The 20,088-nt window shown below is 35.9% G+C and overlaps 1 protein-coding gene across 3 annotated transcripts in view; it reads right to left on the bottom strand.

Moving 5' to 3' along the window:
• The window catches only part of DLG5 (discs large MAGUK scaffold protein 5), a 99,507-nt gene that overhangs the window by 7,079 nt on the left and 72,340 nt on the right, over positions 1 to 20,088 (bottom strand). The window contains exons 14-31 of one of the 3 annotated variants that reach the window (XM_042863185.1): positions 19,754 to 19,857; positions 19,309 to 19,401; positions 17,367 to 18,386; positions 15,518 to 15,656; positions 13,506 to 13,650; positions 12,904 to 13,025; positions 12,044 to 12,133; positions 11,115 to 11,283; positions 7,881 to 7,958; positions 7,066 to 7,228; positions 6,047 to 6,180; positions 5,527 to 5,691; positions 4,063 to 4,246; positions 3,008 to 3,156; positions 2,555 to 2,725; positions 1,829 to 2,025; positions 944 to 1,087; positions 637 to 764 (exon numbers count right to left, since the gene is read on the bottom strand). In XM_042863185.1, the coding sequence (XP_042719119.1) occupies positions 637 to 764; positions 944 to 1,087; positions 1,829 to 2,025; positions 2,555 to 2,725; positions 3,008 to 3,156; positions 4,063 to 4,246; positions 5,527 to 5,691; positions 6,047 to 6,180; positions 7,066 to 7,228; positions 7,881 to 7,958; positions 11,115 to 11,283; positions 12,044 to 12,133; positions 12,904 to 13,025; positions 13,506 to 13,650; positions 15,518 to 15,656; positions 17,367 to 18,386; positions 19,309 to 19,401; positions 19,754 to 19,857 (3,395 nt within the window). The remainder of the gene's footprint in view (positions 1 to 636; positions 765 to 943; positions 1,088 to 1,828; positions 2,026 to 2,554; positions 2,726 to 3,007; positions 3,157 to 4,062; positions 4,247 to 5,526; positions 5,692 to 6,046; positions 6,181 to 7,065; positions 7,229 to 7,880; positions 7,959 to 11,114; positions 11,284 to 12,043; positions 12,134 to 12,903; positions 13,026 to 13,505; positions 13,651 to 15,517; positions 15,657 to 17,366; positions 18,387 to 19,308; positions 19,402 to 19,753; positions 19,858 to 20,088) is intronic. The other 2 variants (XM_042863187.1, XM_042863186.1) reach the window with 2 other exon arrangements.

Raw genomic sequence — 20,088 nt, 5'->3', positions numbered from 1 at the left:
AGGGAGGGCCACAAAGATGATCAGGGGACTGGAGCACCTCTATGAAGACAGGCTGAGGGAGCTGGGCTTGTTCAGCCTGGAGAAAAGAAGGCTGCAATGTGACCTCATTGCAACCTTTCAGTATCTAAAGGGAGCCTACAAACAGGAGGGAATCAACTCTTTGAAAGGGTTGATAACAGCAGGGCAAGGGGGAAATGGTTTTAAGTTGAGGGAGGGAAGATTAAGGTTGGATGTCAGGGGGAAGCTCTTTACTATGAGATTGGTGAGGTGCTGGAACAGGCTGCCCAGAGAGGTTGCGGATGCCACATCCCTGGAGGTGTTCAAAGCCAGGTTGGATGGGGCCCTGGACAACATGGTCTTGTAATAAATGGGGAGATTGGTGGCCCTGCCTGTTGCATGGGGGTTGGCGATTCATGATCCTTCCAACCCAGGTCATTCTGTGATTTCTACAAAGATGGACTAACATGAAACTGTATTTAAGTAGTTACAATAATCACTTTTTTTTTTTATTTTATTCAGTGGCCTGGGGAAGAATTTGCTGGACAATGCCAAGACAAAATTTCCACTTTCCCTGCTCCTTAGAATGACTATATAATGCAAATCTTACCAAGAACTACAGCATTAATAGTGACTCACCTTTTCTGTTATCTCCTTTATTGAAGCAACAGTTGTCACATCAAAATGTCCACTCCTCCGTTTATAATCTATAAATAGGCAATCCTTCACACCTCTCTCAATGGCTTGTTGGGAAGCTTTCATAACCTCTGTTACATGGAATCAGAAGAGAATCACTGCTTATTCCTATTTTTTAGGCACAGAACAAGACTAACAGAGTAGCCTGTAAATGAAGATATTCCTTTTTTCTGCCTTTGTGCTACCATTTAATTCACATACAGATGTTACCATCTAACACAGAAGAAATTAGTTATATTCCCATACTTACCAAGAGGACATCTGCAAAATTTTCCTGGGGATTCTTTGACCAACATGTCTTTCACAGCATCAAGTAATGGTCCTAGAATAAGCACGGGTCTAGGAGAGGTACAGTCCACTTTCTGTACACGCTGATACGCCAGACTTGCAGAATCTACACCAAAAAAAGAATTATAAAAGTAGGTATTATTCTCCTGGCATTCTTCAGATAATGTGGTAACTGTAATTGTGAAAACAACTTCACATCTGCTTTTCAGCAGAGAAGGGCCTTCAGAAATACAAAAATGCTAACTATATTAATTACTGCAATTTTCCCAACCTGACAGCTTAAAAAAAGACATTAAAAAAAAAAAAAAAAACTGAACCTCACAATTCCAACCCCTCCCATTTTTTAAAAGGAATAATTCCTAGTTTGTGTTAATATTGTGAACAATATACACTAGTCACTTAATTTGTTAGGTTGAAGGGAGTGTTGTAATCAACACAACTTTTGTATAGCAATAAACAAACTGAAGATTTTTGAGTGTGCCCAGGATTTCTGCCTAGATTAAATGATGCAGACAGAAATTGAGTAGTTGGAAAGAATGATTGAAACAATGCATCAAAATGCACCAAAAGCCCTCTCTCTCTGCAAATGAAACATCAGTGTCAATTACTAGGAATAAACTACCAAAAAAACCCTTTCTTAAAGAGTTTGACAATCTGGCTTACTATTTAATACAGGTTTTTTTGGGGTTTGTTTTTTTTTTTTTTTTCTTTTAATTTGCTCCTGCAAGAAGTGTACATTTATCATTTATATGAATACCATACAGAAAGGTAGGTTATTTGTTAAATGTATTGCTGCAGACAGTTGAAAACAAAAAGATACCCTCTCGAGTACAACAAAGGTACTTGCCATCCAAGAATGGGATTGAGTCTGTGCTGATTGTATCGAGAGCAAGCAAATCCTTTCCATCTTTGGAACCACTCCGTTTGTGTTTATGCTTTCTCCTAAAAAATGACCTTCGTGCTGCTGCTGACAATGTCTTGGAAGAGCTGTTCTCATCCTTAGTCTCAGACATGCTGTGTCTCCTATAGAATTCCTGATCCATCCTGTAGTAGAAGAGTTACAACATGGAGAAGAGACTATTAGAAGAAAATATAAAGGAAAGCAGAGGGACTAACAAACAAAATATATAACTTGGCAATAATTAATGTGATTTTGGTAATAATTTAAAAATGTTAATTCCCCCATGTCCCTGAGCTGTTCTACCAACATTATGCAATTGTGTTTGATGCAGTTTTCCATTAACATCACTATCCACAGAAAAATAAAATCACTGGTACTTTACAAGAACAAGTGCTGCGCCATTGGGCTAGAGCGTATTTTTGCTGTGGTAACTCTCACTTTCTGCTCTTGAATTATCTATCACAACATTGGGCTATGAGTGTTTTCCATTTATTATTCAGTGACAGTATAATTGAGTTGGTAGAGAAATGTATTTAAATACATCTCCCATAAAATGATTTCTGAGAATCAATATCTCCTAGAACTAACAGAAGCAAGCAAGTCTTACATCAGCTATCATTTGTCAGACAATTTTGAAGACTGAGGTAAGTAACTTGTATGGTTATCACTCACATATATTTACTAGGAATCTGTCCTCTTTCCAGTTTCTGAGCATTCTCATCTAGCTGCCAAGCCATCCAGCAACCAAAGTTTCCTTGTGGTAAAGTATCATCAACATACAAAATGTCATCCTTCTTAAAGCTTAAGTCCTGTTCTACCTCTGCCACACGGTCATAAAGTGCTCTGGAAAGACAGACATAAATATGCTCTTCAACTGATATCCATCAACTGAAACACAGAACAAGTTTCTTCAAAGAAAATGGAACAGATTAGAGCACAGAAGTTTACAATGAAACATGCAGACTTACTATGTTACAAATTGTGTATTCACAGTCAAAGAAACTAGCTGGGATAAATTATTAACTTTGAATTTCTAAAAGGTGGCAAAAGAGATGTATTATCTCTTTTGTAATAGTCAGTATCATCCTAACCGCTTTACTTTGTTATTACGTCATGCTCAAATACCTGATAAAGAATCCATCTCCAGGAAGCTCTTTTATCCTATTAAATTCCTCAATTCTGTATTGAGTCTTTATTTTGATATTTTCTCCAGGTTTCAACATTTCGAGGTAAGCTTCCTCAGCTGTTTTAGTTCGCATATCAATGGATCCATACTACAAAAACACAAAACCCTTAAGCGTGATACAAATCTTAACAGACAACAGAATTAGGTGAGCTTGAAAAACCATGTAAAACGAGTCTGTTTTTCATAATGGAACACCCTACATACAAGCAAATCTTGTCACTTACCTATAGCAGTTAGTACCTTAAAATGTCTATCAGGAGTTGCGATAAAAGGCAAAACACAAACTGAATGTAGTTGGCATAACCAGGAGAGACAGCTTACACTTCTTTTAAGTAGTACGGAAGCATAAGCTGAGAACTGTAGAATTCAAACAGGAAATATTTTTTTTTAAGGGAAAAAGGTTGCCTGAGGGAAGTCAGAAAATTTATAAGCAAGATCTACATCTGGATACTAGAGACACAATGGGAGAATCTCAACAGTCAGAGAGTATTAATGTTCAGCCGTATCTGAAAAGCTTATTAAAAGAAAAATATACAGCATCTTAACAGTCCTGTCAAGCAGAGAAATAGTCTTGTGTCAAATAAAGATAGTAAGTCAAAGACATTTCATGATTTCCCCCAAAGTCCGATTAGAATTTCATTGTGTTAAATTCAATAGTCTTCTGTTTCACAGTATGTTCCATATTCCTATCTTTGTTGTCTATACAGAATTGTATTCAAGATTTTCCATTTAGATAAGAACAGCTGTTTATAATTCCAAGTAGAATATATTAGTCCTTCAAACTCATGCAACCTATGCTCTTGGTGGCAGTTCTCCAGGTCTGTATAATCAGATCTTCATACATAGCAGTCAGAATAAAATAATCATTTTCACAGTTTTCATGTTAGGCTCACAAAACATTTCCTATTGCAAGACAGCAAGATCCTCTGTACAACTTCCTCTCTGTACCATCCTAGACATTTTGTCTGCATGCAGTAAAGTTTTCTTAACTTACCTCAAGTATCATATCACCCAAAACTAGTCCATCAGGTCCTTTAGCTGGGCTATCATCATCTACATCTGATACAAATATTCCATACAGATTTCCACCACATATCTGGATCCCAAGATCCACTTGGGATTTTTTAACAACAACAGTTCTTGGTTCAGGGGTCCTTTTGTTTGTGTCCACAGGGCCCCTTTTGATAGGAAGAAATAACAGATATAGTTCAATTTAAAATCTTGCATGAAGAGCATACAATCAACTAGCTGCCATGAACAATATACAAGGACTGCTCTGACAGTAACGTCTCCTATTTTATTATGTTGTTCCACAACAACAGAGGCAGATGTTAGTGGTACGGCAGTAGAGGTTGAACCTTCTCACAATATTCTGTTACATTCTGTTGCTGTGCAACAGATGGCAGCAGAGGGGCAGTGTGACAAAATAGCATCTGACATGAAAATGCAAATGAAGCAGAGGTGTGGAGTTAAATTTCTCCATGCAGAAAAAAAAAAAAAAAAAAATCACCTACTGACATTCTCTGATGTGTTGTGAACATTTATGGAGATGAAACAGTGGATATGAGAACAGTGAGGTGGTGGGTCGTGTGTTTCAGCAATGGTGACAGTGACATGAAAGACAAGTCAATGCTCCAGACAGCCAGGCAGATTTTTACAAGCTTGGCATGCAGGCTCTTGTTCATCATTGGTGAAATTGCAGTGCTGATGTTGGTGACTGTGTTCAGAGTGTTTTGTAGCTGACAATTTGCTGTACTGAACAGTGTTATTGTGCTCTTTGTATTTATTATAGCTTCCACAGAAATAAATAGGAGGCATTACTCTCAAAGCAACCTATGCATATCTACGGAATCATTATTTAAAATAGGCTATGTACAGATTGCATAATCAATGGATATCAAGAAGTTATAATCACAATATAATCAAGAGAGTTAGGCAAAGCGGACAATGATAACAAAAGAGAATAAATGGAAAGCTTACCGTTATGCTGGGCTCACCTACAAAACACCAGAAGAGGCGATCTCCAGAAGAGATCCTTCCTCACTGGGAGCCAGCTCTTAAATAGGTCTAGGAGGGGTGGAGCCAGGCTCCACCCCTTCCAGCAGCACAGGTGAAATGCCTTCACTGTGCTCCCATGGCTGACTCACGGCTCGCCTCAGGTGATCAATCAGAGGTTCAGGCCGTGATGCAGCAGTTCCCATACAGCAGATACAGTCATATAAAACAAACTTCATGTTACTTACAGATCCTTTTAACTAAACCAGTCTCATATTACAGTTCCTCCACTCCTTGCAGACTCAATCTTTCAAATACAGACTGAAATCATGCAGTTTTACCTTGAGCCCAGTTAGTTTGTCTGCTAACTTATTTCAACCAGGCCACAATGTATACAAAACTACTTTTTACGTCTATTCTGACAATATTTATTTTCTTCATTCAGGCAAGAACTGTTCTGTACCTAAAGGAATTTCGGGGACTTGTGGTCGGTGTGGTTTGTTTGGATGGGGGTGTCATTGTTCCTTCATCCTGTTCACTCACAGTATCGATTATGGAATGATTGTCAGGAGTTGCAGCTCCACTGCCTTGAGGGGTGGAATGATTACTCACAGGTTCTAGGCGAGAACTAATAGGAAAAGAGAATGAAAGGCTAGTGGCTAGCATTTCACCAATGTCAAATATTTTTGATGCAAACAAACTTTTTAATATGTCAAATAATCTACATTATCCATAAATCCAAGAGAAAAATAAAGCTCAATCTTGAGATTTGATCATGCATCTAAATGGGATAGATAATTTCACTAAATCATACACTTTGTCTAATTTTGGGAAACTTTCCAAACTTCTCAACTATTAAAAAAAAATGGTTTGAAGTACCACAGTCTCCTAATCCTAGGAAGTCATTTTTAATTTTGGTTAAATTAATTATACTGAAATAAAGAAGAACATGTAAGTGTTATTTTGAGTCTAGCCACTCTTACCTTGATCGTGAATGATTGCCAAGCTGATACATGTGTGGGTTATACTGAGCCAGAATAGTAATTGTGTCACACTGTTGTCCAATGATTAATCGAGCCTGTTGCTCTGTAGCATTTCTCAAATTTATTCCATTAAACTACAGAAGAAACAAACAAGAAGTTGTCAAATTTTCAAATGGAAACTAGCAAAATCATTCTTTCAATCTCCTAGTCAATTCAACATTTAAATGTTGACTTATTTCAACAGGAGTAAATAGGACGATAGATGTCCTGCAATGATTCTTAAGTGTCTGAACTCCTTGGAAGGATTCACTAACTTTATTATTTGGCATCCCAAGCATGAGTTTAAAATCCTTTTACTATTGAAAGACATAAATATTCTGTACTGTGTTATGATTTGCTATAACTGATTACATGCAGATTAGTTCAGACTATTGATCAGAAAAAAAAAAAACCAACAAGACTTAAATATAAATTTATATCCATAATTCAGGTCCATTTTCAGTCATTCACACATGCATTTGCAAAGCAACTCTTTACACATTGTAAAACTCTTTGTACATTGTAAAATCATCTTCCATATATTTATTTAGTGCTTCAGATCAAAATCTTAATGCAGCTGATCTAATTGATTATTTTTTAAACCAGCTTATCCCAGGTATGGATATAACCAAACAATAGTAGCACAAAATAGTAGTACAAGCTAACTGTATTTACTCATCTTATCCTGGAGAGCATGACTTTGGGACTACGTTGTTTAAGTACCTAAACTAGCTGGTTTAAAATTGACATATAACAACTATAAAAGATGCAAGCAGATCTACCATCAAGACATTTTATACTGATGCCTGACAAACAGCCACTAACAATCACACTTACTGGACTACCACAATACAGAATAACTCTGCCACTTCTCACAATACACAAGCTTTCACAAGACGTTTTTTTGAGGAAGGTAGTTGTTTCAGGACTTGTACGAACAGATTAAAAGTCATAAGAATAGTAAGCAAACAATCAATTACCTCTAGTAACTGATCACCATACTCAAGTCCAGCTTGATGTGCAATGCTCCCACCTGTTACTTTAGAGACAAATATTCCACCATTTTCTCCACTCACAATGGAAATTCCTAGTGGCTCAGAACCCTTCTGCACTTTAACATGACGTGGCTCTTCCATGTAGGGCCTTTTAGAGGAGAAGGTTAAAACTGATTTGAACAAAATCGCACTTAAACCATAACGAAGTCATTTTTATATGACACAGTTTATGGCTGTCTAAGTTGCAATAAAAAAATAAGTTTAAACAGTTACTTAAAAAAAATTACCGTCAACTGCTGCAAACGCATTCCTTTAACACCATGCAATGTACAGTGGCAGAATTAAATGTATACCAATTACACAACTGCTATAAAGCATTATGGTAAATATGAATTACAAATAGTATGATGGGGAAGTTGGTAGGAAATGAACTTCCAGATCCATACTATATAAAAGTAGTTTAGCTACAGTATATAACATGTAATTTACAAACCATATTCCAGAAAGGTATGTGACTATTATAAATGCTGGGAGTCTTTACTGGCCATGAAAATAAATATAATAAATGATGAGACAAATCAAAGAAAAACAATGCACAATATCAGATTTCATATTTGTATGCAGGGAAACATAAATTAGTAATGAAAATTAAGCAGTTGCAAACTCAAGCCATTAAGACAGCAGTTTGCATGGTATCATTACAATTACCATGCAAATTCTCCTCAGGGCAATTATCCAAACGTAAAATAGCACAAAGTGCGCAATACTGCTTGCGAAGGACAACCTTATATCAGGCCAACCTCAAACTCCTTAGTGATGAGAACCTAGGCCTAGGAGCCACAGGGATTCTCAGAAAAGACCTATTACGGAACAGATATCTGAAAGATGGAGAAGATTTGAGAAGAAAAGAACACTTAGAAAAAGACACACAGTAATACAACACCAGTAAGTATAACAAGAAAATGGATCTTATGAAAGAAAATCCTGATACGTTCTCCTTTCCTCCCCCACACTTGGAGATGTATCCACCCATACAAACAGGGCTAGTCCCTCCATGGTGTGAATAAACAAATAGGAGCATCCCAAAAAGTACTGGTTCATGTTACGATTAACTCAACAGAGTCTACATAGTGAAAGGCATCACGGGGTATTCAGAATGGAACTGCTTAGAACAGTGATGGATTTAGGTTCCACTAACAGTGACTGCAGGTCTTGGTAGCCCTTCTAGCACACAATTTTAATAGCATTATACTAGTTTTGATAAGTATTAATAGGAGAGTCTTCTTTCCTAACACTTGACTATATAAATTAGATACTCCCTAAGCTGTGCAGACTGTTTCAATTACTTAAATCCTGCTGTTCAGATATCTGATGAGTTAAAGGAAGTTAACTGCTACTAACATATGTAGCAAATGAAGGGTGCCTTTGGAAATAGTAGAATTTGGGGCACATGTGAGGGGAGGGAAGAAGACACAAATTCATAATAAACTATGCTTAATGTTTCACAGTCTTTGAAGGCAAGCATCTGGTAGTCTTCTGCAGCAAGGACATAACTTGTCAGTTATTATTGTACAACAGAAAAACTGTCAATTTGAGACAATCTTATCAAATCAACATCACTATTAGAGACAATACCTACCCCTGGAACTTGCCTATCAGTGCACTGAAGGTATAACAGTTTTGAGTTATTCTGTGTATTATCAAACACGGACTAAAATCACTGATGTTATCAGTATTACATACAAAAATTTTTTTTACTATCAGCAAACAAGAACCAAAGCAGCCTCTCTGCTCTTTTTCCATTTTTAAAATACATATAGCTTATCTTACCTGAATCATGCTAACTCCCAGAAAACTGGCACTTAATAAACTACTTTTAAAACTATGTAAATCATGACGTAATGTGAAGCCTTTTACTTAATATCACAATGTGATTACATACTAATGGTCCAAAATAAAATTTGTCAAGGTCTAATAGCTGATTGAATACTAGAACTATATTTCTGTTATCTGTCATAGCCTTATGTTTCCGCCTACCACATGCATTTTCCATTTGGATTGGAATGAGTAAGAATCAAACCCACACAAATTGCACAGGATTGTACCTTAAGATTTTAGTAAATACAAAATGAAAGGCAACTAGAAATGCATATAGTAGGGAAACAAGAATGAAGTAAAACAGAATGGTAGTGTCAAAAATGTATCTTACTTTGGTAAGCAGTGTTTTTAAAATCAAATGAAGCACACTCTTCTACAGTATTCAAACTGCCTGCCAGAATCACTAAATGCTGCTTAGAAATAAGTTGAAATTGATCACATTTCTTTAAATTTTCATTTAAATTGGTTTTCCTAAAAAATAAATAAATAAATAAATAAAAAAAATAAAAAAATCAACAGAACAAACTTTTTTTTAATCTGTATTATATGATATGGGGAAAGGCCAAGCAAATTGCTTATATTCTGTGAGGAGGACAGGTGAGAAAAAAACAACCACTTAAAGATGCTATCTAGGCATCATCACACATTTGTTTAGGACACATTTAATTCAGAAATACCTATTTTAATAAGCCTTTGTATTTCTGGGATATGTGTTTTTTTTCCTGAACAAAATAATATTCTTTTTCAGCTGAGGGAGTCATCCAGACTACTGCTTATACATGGTACACCAAGAACAAAAGGGTTGGAGCCTGACTGTATTTTGACCTTCGGATCAATAGTAATAAAATCTTAATTCCCAGAGATTAGAATGTACATTTTGTACTGACAAAGCATTATAAGGATATCAAAAAGCCAGCTTTTGCCACTGAACACTATACATAATCATTAGTCATGTGAAAAAGATAATAAAGTGTGACTTGGAATTTGCAATTGACAAGTAGAAGAACGTTCATATAAAACAAACATAGCACAAAAGTCAAAAAGAAGTATAAAAGCATGAAAAACCCACGAAGACCTCTTCCATTCCCTTTCAAAGTTGCACTGTATACAGTATATAGTGTCACTACAATAACTTAGTTACAGATTCTTTTAACTACATAAAAAAAATTTCATATAACATTTTATAAATAGCTTTTTATTACTACCAGCAAACTTAGGATACAGAATATCCTTATTCCTTCATTCACATTCTTATAGTCAGTCCTTTTACAGAAGTTGGGCAATACAAGACAGTCCTAAAGTCCACATAAATGTAATCTATTTCAGCACATCATAGATCTCTTATACTGCCCAGAAGACATTTAGTTGTCTCAGTGTGAAGAAAAGCCTGAATCAGATTTGTGTTTTATTGGCCGATGCTTTGAATTCATACAAACTGTTTCATATATTCAGTCTAGCCAGATAGTGATGTCCAAGACTGATACCATAAACAACAAATCTTGAATGTATTCATAATGAGATGAAAATTCAGTAACAGACAAATTTAATCATCTTAAGAAAACTATATCAGGTTCAAACTGTGCAAGCAGCTATGCAAAGACTTGATGCTATAGCTCTTACTGGTCCAGGTACAGCCAAGAGGATCACAATAGATTATTATGTACGGATATATTCTTGCACTAACCATCTCATTTTTGTTTATCTGGCTGAACTGAATCAAGGCATAGAAGTTAGAGCACATATTGTACAATACTAAGCCAGTTGATATTTAACTATCAAATATTACTAGGTATTTTATTTAGTTTTCTAGAGTACAGAACAAGCCTATCATAAATAAGCATCTGAGCTCAAGTGAATGTATCTCAATTTAGACTGTATTTGGCATGGCCATTAATCTAACGTGAAAAAAAGGAAATCTTTATGAAATTCCTTATATTTCTGAACTGAAGACATAGGTTTTAAAGAAGAAATTTATACAAAGATCTCTATGTACTTTGTAAAGAAAAGAAAAACATTAAGTAACAGGAACTCAAATGCATCTCTGTGCCTTCATATTCATCATTTATATCAACTGTTTACATTCCTTCCAAGCCGATAAATGTACAAGATATCATTGGACACATTCCTATAAAAAGCAAATAATGTGGGGACCTTACCTATCTTTCCTACGTTCTCCAGCAGATACTGGGCTAATGGAAATTCTAGGTAAAGTAGAAAGGGAGTTCTGAGATTGGCTGCTGGCAAAGGAAGATGTTTCCAAGTTAAGAGGTGACTGGGGAGGAGTTATCAAGCTGGGACTGCTACATTCAGAGTGTGACAAAGAGCCTACAAAACCAAATCAAAACAAAAACATAAAATCAAGTTAGGTTTTAGTGTACTGCATTTGTCATAATTCAGAGATCTACAGAGACATAGGAATGATACAGTACATATCTGATCAAACCATTTGCTAGCAATCTGGTAGAGCTAAGGGAAGCCAGTCTTCTAACTTCGGTAACTAAATTTAGACTTTGCTAACTCACTGCCCCTAGTGTCTATACAACAAATGTCCTCTATAAACATGCATATACGTACTGCCATTCTCACCATAGAAAGCTGGTACAGAAAAGGAACATTCAGTAGTTTGCTTCCTCTGAAAAAGCTACAAAAAATACATCTCAAATTGCTAATTATGAAACTAAAAAGACCAACTAACAGTTGCCATTTACTGTAATAGAATTTTTAACGTACAATCAGTAATAAAATAGTATGAAAAATAACATATTTAAATAATTTTAAAAATACTGTAGGTAATTTCACTGTCAAAACATTTAAGACATCATTACACAAGAAAAGTGCAACCATAAAACACAGCTCAATAGTTACTTTTTTGTTTCATTTTTTCTAGTATGTCATGGCCTAGAATCAACTAACAGAGAGGCTTTTGTTAGATTTTTGCTTTTTGTTAGATTTTTTTTTAAATTACACTGTATCAAAATACAGATTTTGTAACATTCATAAAATTATTGTATTTAGATTTTTGAGCAACTTCATTTAGTAACTGACAAGGCTTTGAACTGGAAATAGTGAAAATACTACAAATTACCTCTGTCAGAGCCCATGACGGACCTTGGATATCTTGGCGTTAAAGGGATCTTAATCCTTTCTGTTCTGTACTGCAAGTTACTCGAAGAACCTATTTTTAGAATAACAAAATTATACCTTGCCAAATTTTAAAGGAATAATATGAAAAAAACACATTTACACTCTACTTTTTCAATAAGCAGAAAAATGGGTTCTGAATTTCTGCAGAAGCATTAATGATTATTCTCATATACATTGTGTCTAACATACTTCTGATAGTTACATGGCAAGTACAAACAGCGCAGTGCAGTCATACAGTGCGTATGTTATGCATAAAAATATTTAAAATTTTTGATACAACTGCAATTTAACTGAAGTCTAAGCAAGAAACTAACACTTGCGGTTACTAAGAACCCATGGGCCTTGACAAAAGGTATTTAAAGCATTTTTATTATATTCTGCTTGGATGAAGACATTATTCCTTGGTACTGTTTCCTAACTGCTGTGACTTTTTGTTGCTGTTGCAGCTACAAAGCTGCCATGCTTTATTCAAATGCAATTATAATAACTGATGGAACTCAGGAACACACGCATGCACAAAAAAGGTAGTACGTAATTCAAAGTGAAAAAAAATTCTATAATTTTGCATCACTCACAAATAATACTTTAAAAGAGACTATTAAGAGCAAATTAAATAAGGCTACTTCCAGGGAACGCCACTGAGCATAAAACTAGAAAAACGAAGCAAAGAAACTCAGGAAGCCTTTTAGGCTGTGCAAACTTTGGCAATGCTATAAATCATGAAAATAAGGAATTTTCCATTTATTATTATTCTCTTGTATGGAAGAGTCTCACATGAAATAAATCAGAAAAGCAAGTTACCAAGTCTTGCACTGGATGGCAGTGAATTTGAGCCATGAGATGCTCTTGTACGTGGATTTTCAGAGTATTCATTGGAGTGCTTATGACTCAGGTCCAAGCTCAAGCGACCTTGATGCTGGGCACTACATCAAAACAAAAAACAGGGCAACAGTCAGAACTGGGTGAAGTGTCTCAGCAAACAATAATTAGCCAACAGACAATTTTGATTATCCTTATCCTGAGTAAAATGAATTCTGCCCTACTTCTCACTTCCTAATTGCCCTGTCATTTTACTAGTTAAGACAACTCAGAGAAAAGAGAGCCTACAGTGCTTTAAAAAAGATGGAAAGACTTCGTTCAAAAGACTAAAACAAACAAACAACAAAACAACAACATTACAAAGTAGTTGCTTAAAAAAGTAATTTCTTTTTCAGCATTAGTCAGCAGAAGAGGAGGGAAAGACAAACGATCAGTTTCTGAAAGACATGAAAGCAATTGGCAAATCATGCTATTGAGAAGTTTGAGTCTAATAGTGTTTCACTCCACACTGAACAAACCAGCTACCTGAAGCAATTTCATCCTAACGCGAACAAAAACTTAAGGTGATAGAAAGTTCAAAACACCTGGGATGCAGATGCTGATGGCATATTTGGCTGGCAACGGATGGGCAATTGTTGGTGTGTACTCTGTGGCTCCACGCAGTATAGATGGGATTTCGCATGACCGCAGTTACTGCAGGGCATGGTGCTAAGCTTCTTGGTACAGTACCTGTTTAAGATGACAGAAATACATTCTTACCAACATTACTAGCATATAAATTACAGGTATATTTAATACAGTATATTTAAATAGTTGCATAATTATACATTGTTGTTTACATTTATGTTTATCTATAATTATAATTTATCACCATATAGGCAAATAATTCCATGCTTTTAAGTACAACGTGGTATTTTGAATCTGGATTATAATTTTCTACCATCATAAATTAAGTGCCTTGGGACTACAGAAAAAAAATCATTCACATCATTTTCAAATAGACCTAAAACACTTTGTTTTCAACTGTTAAACTTCTTTATACAGCAACAAGAATCTCATTTTTCTCTCTGTATAGTCATCTGCCAGAAACAGAAGTTTTTATTCTGTACTTGAACTATCTGCAGTTAAAACCATTTGACCATTCTTGTTCTTCTGTTGTCTTAGAATCCCACTTCTGACATGTCTGATGGTTTTGGAATACAGTATTTCGTATCTATTTATTCAGAAAACGTATTACTTAAGCTGTTCATTGAAATCACTCATCCTTTAGTACACTATTTGATCAATTTCCTCTTAAATGAGTATTATAGCATAATACGCTACAGCAAAAACTTGCATTTCAAGACATATCATCTAATGTAGATTTGATTAGGTTATATAACACGAAAGAAGGAAAGTGATATGAAAAAGAGTAACAAATCACAGAACAAAAGTTTCTTTGAGCTGAGATACAATTGAGCCATTCTGAAAACTGGATGGGACTACTGAGTCTGAAACTGCCCGTTATTCTGTATACACAAGTCATTACCTCTGACATAAACTTCAATAAGTTTGCCATAATTTTGAATCTTAGCAGCAACTTATGGATTGCAGAAAAAATTGAGGGTAAATTCATAAAAATCAATGTTTTCTTGGACTGAAAATCAAGTATCAAATGTAACTGCTGAAGCTAACTATACAGTGAAGACTGAACAATCCACCTGTCAACAGGTCTAACCAAAATGCATCCTGACCAGTTTAAAATAACTGGTGTACAATAACCTCATTAGCTCTTCAAAGCACTCTGTTTAGTCTGTGCCAACTTTAAAGCAGCTAGTTTGGATAACTGAGACAACGTGCTTTCTGTTTTCCATTTTACCTGATCATATTGATTTTTGTGTGAGCTGCTTCTGAGACTCCTCTTCAACAGCTTTGAATCTCAAATACACTAACTTTTAATCTTTAATTTAGATACACTAAGATCACAACCAATTGGGGCATTCTATCTCATATACTCCAAGAACACAGTTCCCAACAGATAGAGACTAATATGCGACAATTTCTGAATATCAAGTATTTTTGCTTTGAAGTACTTCAGAATCTGACTGTAGGTAACATGCAGGCTGCATCCACTTACTGTTCACTTTCAAAATACCTGGAAATCTTATTTGTCTCCCTATGCACAGGCTACACGTTGTTCACCACTGACACATTTGAAATTCCTATACAACACAGAATCAGATGAAACAAATCCTTCAGATGAGAGCTGTTCAGTTTCTTTGATGGCTCTCCAATACATTAGACTTCTTTACAGTCCATAAACTGAAAATATCATGTTCAGATTACAAAAGAACAGAAAAATATGTTTTGTATTTCATATTTCTTTTGCCTCATCTTGACTGATATAGGCAGATTCCTTGCAGCATTCCAAGAAAGTAAATATGAGTTCTTACCTAATTCCAGGGAAGATATTTAGAATATAAGAATGTAACTGAGCTTATTTCTGGAATACAGTAATTAACAGGGTGAAATTTTACAGTTAGTATTCAGGATCTCAGACTGATCTCTCTGACTTGAGTAAAAAGAGGCACTTGCCGTCCACATCAGCATCACTCACCTGATGACATGCCTCCAGTGTACAAAGTGGAAGACACAAAGCCATCACTATGCCTAGCAGAACGTTTTGGTGAATACAATGCCCATTCCTGTACCTCTGGAGACAGGTGTTCCTCACTAGCCGGTGTATATTTTTGTACCTATAAAACCAGAAAATTTGATTAAAGGCAGTTGGAGATACAGAAGAAAAAAACCCTTAAATTCCATAGGCAATAATCAACTTCAAATTTTTCAGTACGTATTCCAGAATATGCTTGCCACCACTTAACATGACAGTCAACATATAACAATATAGTTGTTATATCTTTACTTCATCTCCACTAGTATTATTCAGTTCTACCCCTTCTTCCTGCAAGCCTCCGGTTGTTACTATTTTGTAAGTTTCTTAGGCCAAAGTTTGAAACTTATCTGATACATTTTCCATCAGTACAGTACACCTGAGTTACACTTCTCCTTCAAAATACTACTATCACAGAATATTTCAAGCTTAGATTGCATTCTTTAGCACATGTACTCCATGTTACTTTAGCCACTACTGCAAGTGTTGCCAAATGAGAGCTGGCTAATAAGCCACAAAATATTTTCCTCTAAGTCTGCATAATGACATCATCAACATAATGATACAGGTTGTGAAGCCATTGTAGTTTCTGTTCTGTATGCAGTGAACAGACACTGGTGTGTCAGCCACTCTCCCTAGCTTTGTACCATCAGCAAACTTGATGAAGGTGCAGTCTATCCCTTCACCCAGGTCACTGATGAAAATGTTGAGCAAGATCACACCCAGACTTAGCGTGGTTTTAGTACACAAAGACCATTCCATCAAAATCATTTTCAGAGTGAATGGTCTCAACTCAGAGGCACAATACCACCACTGTTCTCTAGTCAACAATTTTAGAGTTAAATCCCCCATTACTTTCTTAGATACTGGAGAGAAACTAGGGGAGCTGGAAAAACAAAAAAAAGCCCCACAGAACTCAGACTTAATTTAACCCTAGAGATGGAAATGTGCAAATACCTCAAGTAACCTTAAAAAAAAAAAAAAAAAGAATTTCTAAGTCTGTAATATAATTTTGTTTGTCTCCATAGATTAATACTTACATGATTATTCTGGCATAGCAAGGTACAGAGCAGGAAAGGTAAAGAAAATGACATTCTAAGTTCTTTTGATGTTGATTAGATGCAAGGAAAAATAACTTTAAAACTTGAGATTTCAGGTGGCAAATACACATTGCACTTTTTTTCCAAACTGAACAAACCTGAGATGGTGGACCCAAAACTACATTATTGACTATTCTACTTCATTTTATGTGGTCAGTTAAACAGGCTAGTCATCCTAGATCACAGAGAATTTTTTCTCGACCTTCCCTGGTAGGATGTTACCCAAAATCTCCACAGTCAAATTTATTTAAACAAATGACAGACCTACTTTGAACAATGTTGCTAAATCATATTCTTATAAACAGTCCATCTTTATAGTGCAATGAGTATATTGCTCTGCCAATTTCAGATTACATTAGCACGTATGTAGACGGACAAAATAAAAAATGTCACTATGAATGGTAAATCTTTTTCCCCTAATCTGTAGATTTGAGCCAAAGAGATTTCTGAAAAGAAGCCTTTGGGTAAGCTCCTACTTAGAGGAAAGAGCCCTGATCCTCCACAGAAAACAGTGAAAATCAAAATGGAGTTACAAAATAGAACCCAATCATTCTGTTTGGTGGTCTTGTATTTTGTAATACTTGCAACAATTGAAGGAGTAGCTCCTCAAGGGACTTGGATTTTGTGAACGGGCTTTGTATTCACATTGAAGCCAAAAAAAAACCCAACAGATTTTCATAGCAAAATTTTACCTGAAGCGCAGGATTAGGAATGGGCATAGGGGCCATCTTATGTCTCAGAGCAGGAGCAGATTTTGGCCTTGGCCTTTTTATCTCTGGCTCTTCAACTCTTTGAAAGCCGATGTCATCTTCACAGGATTTCCTTGAGGAGAGATGAGTACAGTCAATTCCCTCCTCACGATAATAATTTCCAGCATTCCTGTTGCGCCCCTTGAGAGTAGCAGAGTCTTGTTTAAGTGCCAAGGAAACTGGAGCTTGGGCAGTGGCTGGGCTGGTAGGTGGCGATCCAGTTATTACTGTAGACTCTGAAGCAGAGCTTGCCTGCTGTTTATGTTTAAATTTGATGGAGTCACTTCTCTTAGGAGGAGTTGGAGGAGTTGAAGCCACTTCAGCTTTTGATGGCTGAGGGGAATGGCCTGTCACCTGATTTGGAGAAAGGTACTCTGGCTTAGGAGGAGTTGGCGGCCTTTTGAAAGTATCAGGATCAAAGATAGATTTCCTTTGTTTTGGCTTTTTGTACACAGAAAACTTTTCTGTTTCTGTTGCTGAGATATTAACCATGACTTTCGGCCAGGTACCACCACTATGCTTAGTACCGTGTCCTTTGTCAAATGTAGTCTCAACCACCATACAGTCATTATCTGTAGGTTCATAAGGCAGCCTCCTGTTGTCCAAGTCAACAACTCCATAGCCTCGGTCCCCATATGTCTCTGGGTTGAAGGAGCTGAGACTATGTTCTGAATTACTGTGGCAACTGTGCACTGTGTTCCTATGAGAGTCTACTCGTAACGTGTTGTTAGGGAAGGGTTTGTGATCACAAAATGAACGACTGCCCTGATCATTCTGGTCTTTCTTGACATCCATGATGTCTGGATTGAAAATGTCAGTCTGTGTTGAGCTGTTGAGTTTCAGATTTCTTTTGTTTTGGGCTTGTATTTCTGATGCATGAACCCTACAATTTGATATTTTTTCTGAATCCTTCAGATTTTCAAATATATTTTGACCACTCCAAGACGAACTCTGAGGAAAAACCTAAAAAAAAACAACAAAAATTAAAAACACAACAACAACAACAACCTACCACATAATAACCTTAACTAAGTCTGATTTCTATTTAATTTCTGCTTAGCACAAATTATATTCTAGTCTTCTTTATTTACTTCAACCTGAATCTGTATATGCGTGGATACATTTGGGAAAAATTTAATAAAAGTCTTGCAGATTCAAAGCAAAAGATGGATAAAATGAAGCCAGATTTTTCTCTGAAACAATTTCAAAAGGGCAACTCTACATGGTGGCAGAAGCACTGAGCAAACAGCAAAAGGACCTCAATACTACTTCTATTTCTGTTCAATGACACTAGTAATCATCTTTCATTACCCACTGCTTCACAAACATTTCTTTTTTTTTTTTTCAGTTTCTTAAAAACTCAAGCTCTCACAGGCTGGAATTATCACTGACTGAACCTTTTTGACAGGTCCAGTGTAATGGGATTCTAACCGAAACAATATTTTTATAACACTAAGTTTGAAAAAGAACTAGTGCTTATCCCTGATGATAGAGTTCAGTTTTCTGTGCAACTCCCTCCTGGCCAACAGTAAACTATAGTCAGAAAGCAATTTATCTTTCACGAACAAAACTGCTGCAGCAGTTTTGAAGCAGAAAGCAGTAAGAAAGAAACAACTGTGCTGACAGTCATTTAGTCATTTAGACCAGCAAAGAAATGGGGAAAAAAAATACGAGCAATAAATAAATTTTATTTCCTACCAGAAGGCACAATGTCCTTATTCTGGAAATAACTATTTAGTGTACCATCACTGAAATACATCCAGATGATCTTGTTATTAGCAAAGACTTTCCCATGGTGATATATTGATTTTTAATACACTCTTTCCTTAAGAAGTAAGATAAATCTGTTAAAGAAAATTCTGCAAGTTTAGCTTTTCCTACTCACCTTCAACAATGACAGAGTAAGGGAATCCCTGCAGTTCCGTAGCAAAGCTTCACATTCATTAAGTGACTTATTATCTAGTGCAATGCCATTGATCTACATATAAAACAAAACAAAAAACAAAAAACAAAACAATTGAGATACATAAAATGAAAGCAGCAGATGGAGAACACCTAAAGGTATCGCCTCTGAGAGAGGGAAAGCATGGTTTTGTGTGTCATGCACATAACTGAAGTCAGGTTGACTATATCATGCATTTACCTATTCTCCACTAGAAGCTTAGTCTCCTATATATTTTTATTCCTAGTAGAGATACTATTTAGTAACACTTGTTTGATTACGTTAGACTTTATGCATTTGTACGTCCGTAGTAATGACATTTTGTCTCACAGGAGCTCATAAATCATAAATAAAAAAATACAAATCAGAAGAATGTATTCAGACTTACAGCAATTATTCTGTCTCCCACAGTAAGGGAACCCTCTTTGGCAGCTGGGCTTCCAGGCACAACAGCAGCAACAAATATTCCATTTTCTAGACTTACTCCACTATCTGAAATTCGCAGATAAAATAAACATTAATTTACTCCTGCAATTCAAATAACTACAAATATGACCTGCATACAGGATTAAGAAATATAACTACCAAAGCAAATGAGATCTCAATCTCTAACAACCCTTCCAAAGAAAGGCAAAAGCATGAAAATAGAGATTTGGGGTATCCCAGAACTTAATGTGATTATACACACTAGGACTGACTGGTTGGTTTAGCTTTGTAGAAGTG

Source organism: Lagopus leucura, unplaced genomic scaffold, assembly GCF_019238085.1.
Source record: "Lagopus leucura isolate 7727_CA_CO unplaced genomic scaffold, USGS_WTPT01 Super-Scaffold_739, whole genome shotgun sequence".
NCBI lineage: Eukaryota > Metazoa > Chordata > Aves > Galliformes > Phasianidae > Lagopus > Lagopus leucura.
This window is presented reverse-complemented; position numbering and strand designations above follow the sequence as displayed.